The sequence below is a fragment of the Dendrobium catenatum genome, unplaced genomic scaffold (genome assembly GCF_001605985.2).
Source record: "Dendrobium catenatum unplaced genomic scaffold, ASM160598v2 fragScaff_scaffold_1622, whole genome shotgun sequence".
Taxonomy (NCBI): Eukaryota; Viridiplantae; Streptophyta; class Magnoliopsida; order Asparagales; family Orchidaceae; genus Dendrobium; species Dendrobium catenatum.
In genome coordinates, this window is record NW_021320084.1 from 159984 (window position 1) to 161811 (window position 1828).

Here is a 1828-nt window from a genome sequence, read left to right on the forward strand (position 1 = left end):
TATAGTAGTACTCAAAGACAACTTTTTATACATATATATCAGATAGCTGCCCACATTTCTTGCCACAAAAACACTAGAAATGGAATTCCAAACAGCACAACATGACAAACCCTCACTAGAGCCCTTCGATGAAAGCAACATATACACAACACCCAGACAACTATATATATATACACAGACATTTCTTAGTTATACAAACTTACTACTGCTAATACTGCGTAACTTGGACTCTCCATTAGTGGAGTATTATGATGAAGCATGAAACATGCATGGACTAGTCGATATTGGTCCCCGTCCCAGTGGCACGCTCTCCGCCAGTCTCCTCCGCTTTGCCGAGCCCACCCTTTCGACCCATCTCTTTGTAACCCTCAGTTCCAATCTGCTCCTTCCTCGTTTGCCCTCCACGGCTCCTCCCTATAACAGGCTAGTTCTACGTATCATTTTTTTTATACCAAAATATTAACTCTAGAACTTTACAATATATATACCTTCGGCGAGATTCTCCTGAGCGTCTAAGCTCTTGCCACCCTTGCCTCCTGGCTTCACCGTCATCTCTGCCTGCTCGTTGAGTTCACGCCTCTCCTGCACGTTAGACATAGCTTATATACGTATGTACTTGCACAGTACACTCTCTTCTAGCTAGCTATTTACTCCATCGATGGCTACAAGTTATTTATAGGAGCAATAGGGTCGGTGAAGTATAATAATGGTTGGAGCTGAAGAGAAAGGAGGTTGAAGACACGTATGATGTAGGAATGCTGGTTAAGACACGAGGCTACTTCAGTTGCTGGAATGGCACCACCTTGCATGTCTTCTAATTATGTTCAAAAGATCTTTCAGGATAAGTTTGGTGGATATACTTTCCTTAAAAGAAGGCTTCGTTTATCTGCTAAATATAATTAAGTTAATGTTTCAAACTTTAAATCTATGGGAGAGAATTATGGAGTATAGGTTGCGGCATGACACTAATGTTTCTCAAAATCAATTTTGATTCATGCCAAGTAGGTCTACTGTGGAGTTATACTTTTATTGAGAGGTTTGATGGAGAAGTATAGAGACAATAAGGAGGATTTACATATAATTTTTATTAATTTAGAGAAATCATAAGATAAAGTTCCAAGAGAATTTCTATAGAGAGTTCTACATAAGAAAGGGGTTAATAATGCTTATATTCAAGTCATTAAGGATATGTATGTAGGAGTTATTACTTGTGTTCAAACACAAAGTAGTTTTACCAAGCATTTTCCTATTTTAGTTGGATTACATCAAAGATAAGCCTTAAGCCCATATCTTTTTGCTTTAATCATGGATGTTCTCACTAGACATTTGCAAGAGGTTATACCCTGGTGTATGCTTTTTGTTGATGATATTCTTCTTGTTGATAAGATTGGAGAGGTAGTTGAAGGTAAACTTGAATCATAGTGGTCAACTTTAGAGTCTAATGGCTTTCGTTAGAGTAGATCTAAACCTGAATATATGGAGTCTAATTTTAGTAATAATAGATCTAGTAGGGGGATTGTGACTTTGGATGATCAAGTCATTAATAAGAGTATACATTTTAGATATCTAAGGTATATTGCATGTTCAGAGTGATGGTGAAATAGATGGGGATATTATTAGTAAAATTCAAATTGGATGGTTGAAGTGGAGGAATGTATCGAGCTTATTATGTGAAAGAAAAGTCTCTCTCAAACTTAAGGGAAAAATTCTTTAAGATGGTTGTGAGACCTACAATGCTTTATAGTACATAATGTTGGCCATTAAAAGAGAGGCATAACATTAAGTGTTCATAAATAAGGATGCTCAGGTGGATTAGTGGATTACTCTT

At 37.0% G+C, this 1828-nt stretch overlaps 1 protein-coding gene across 1 annotated transcript; it reads right to left on the bottom strand.

The window, feature by feature from the left end:
• Positions 1-274: 274 nt before the first annotated feature.
• On the bottom strand, positions 275-597 carry LOC110107456 (em-like protein). The gene is made up of 2 exons (XM_020837727.2): positions 489-597; positions 275-414 (listed from the first exon to the last, which is right to left on the bottom strand). Exons 1-2 carry the CDS (start codon positions 595-597, stop codon positions 275-277), a joined length of 249 nt encoding a protein of 82 aa, XP_020693386.1.
• Positions 598-1828: the final 1231 nt, after the last annotated feature.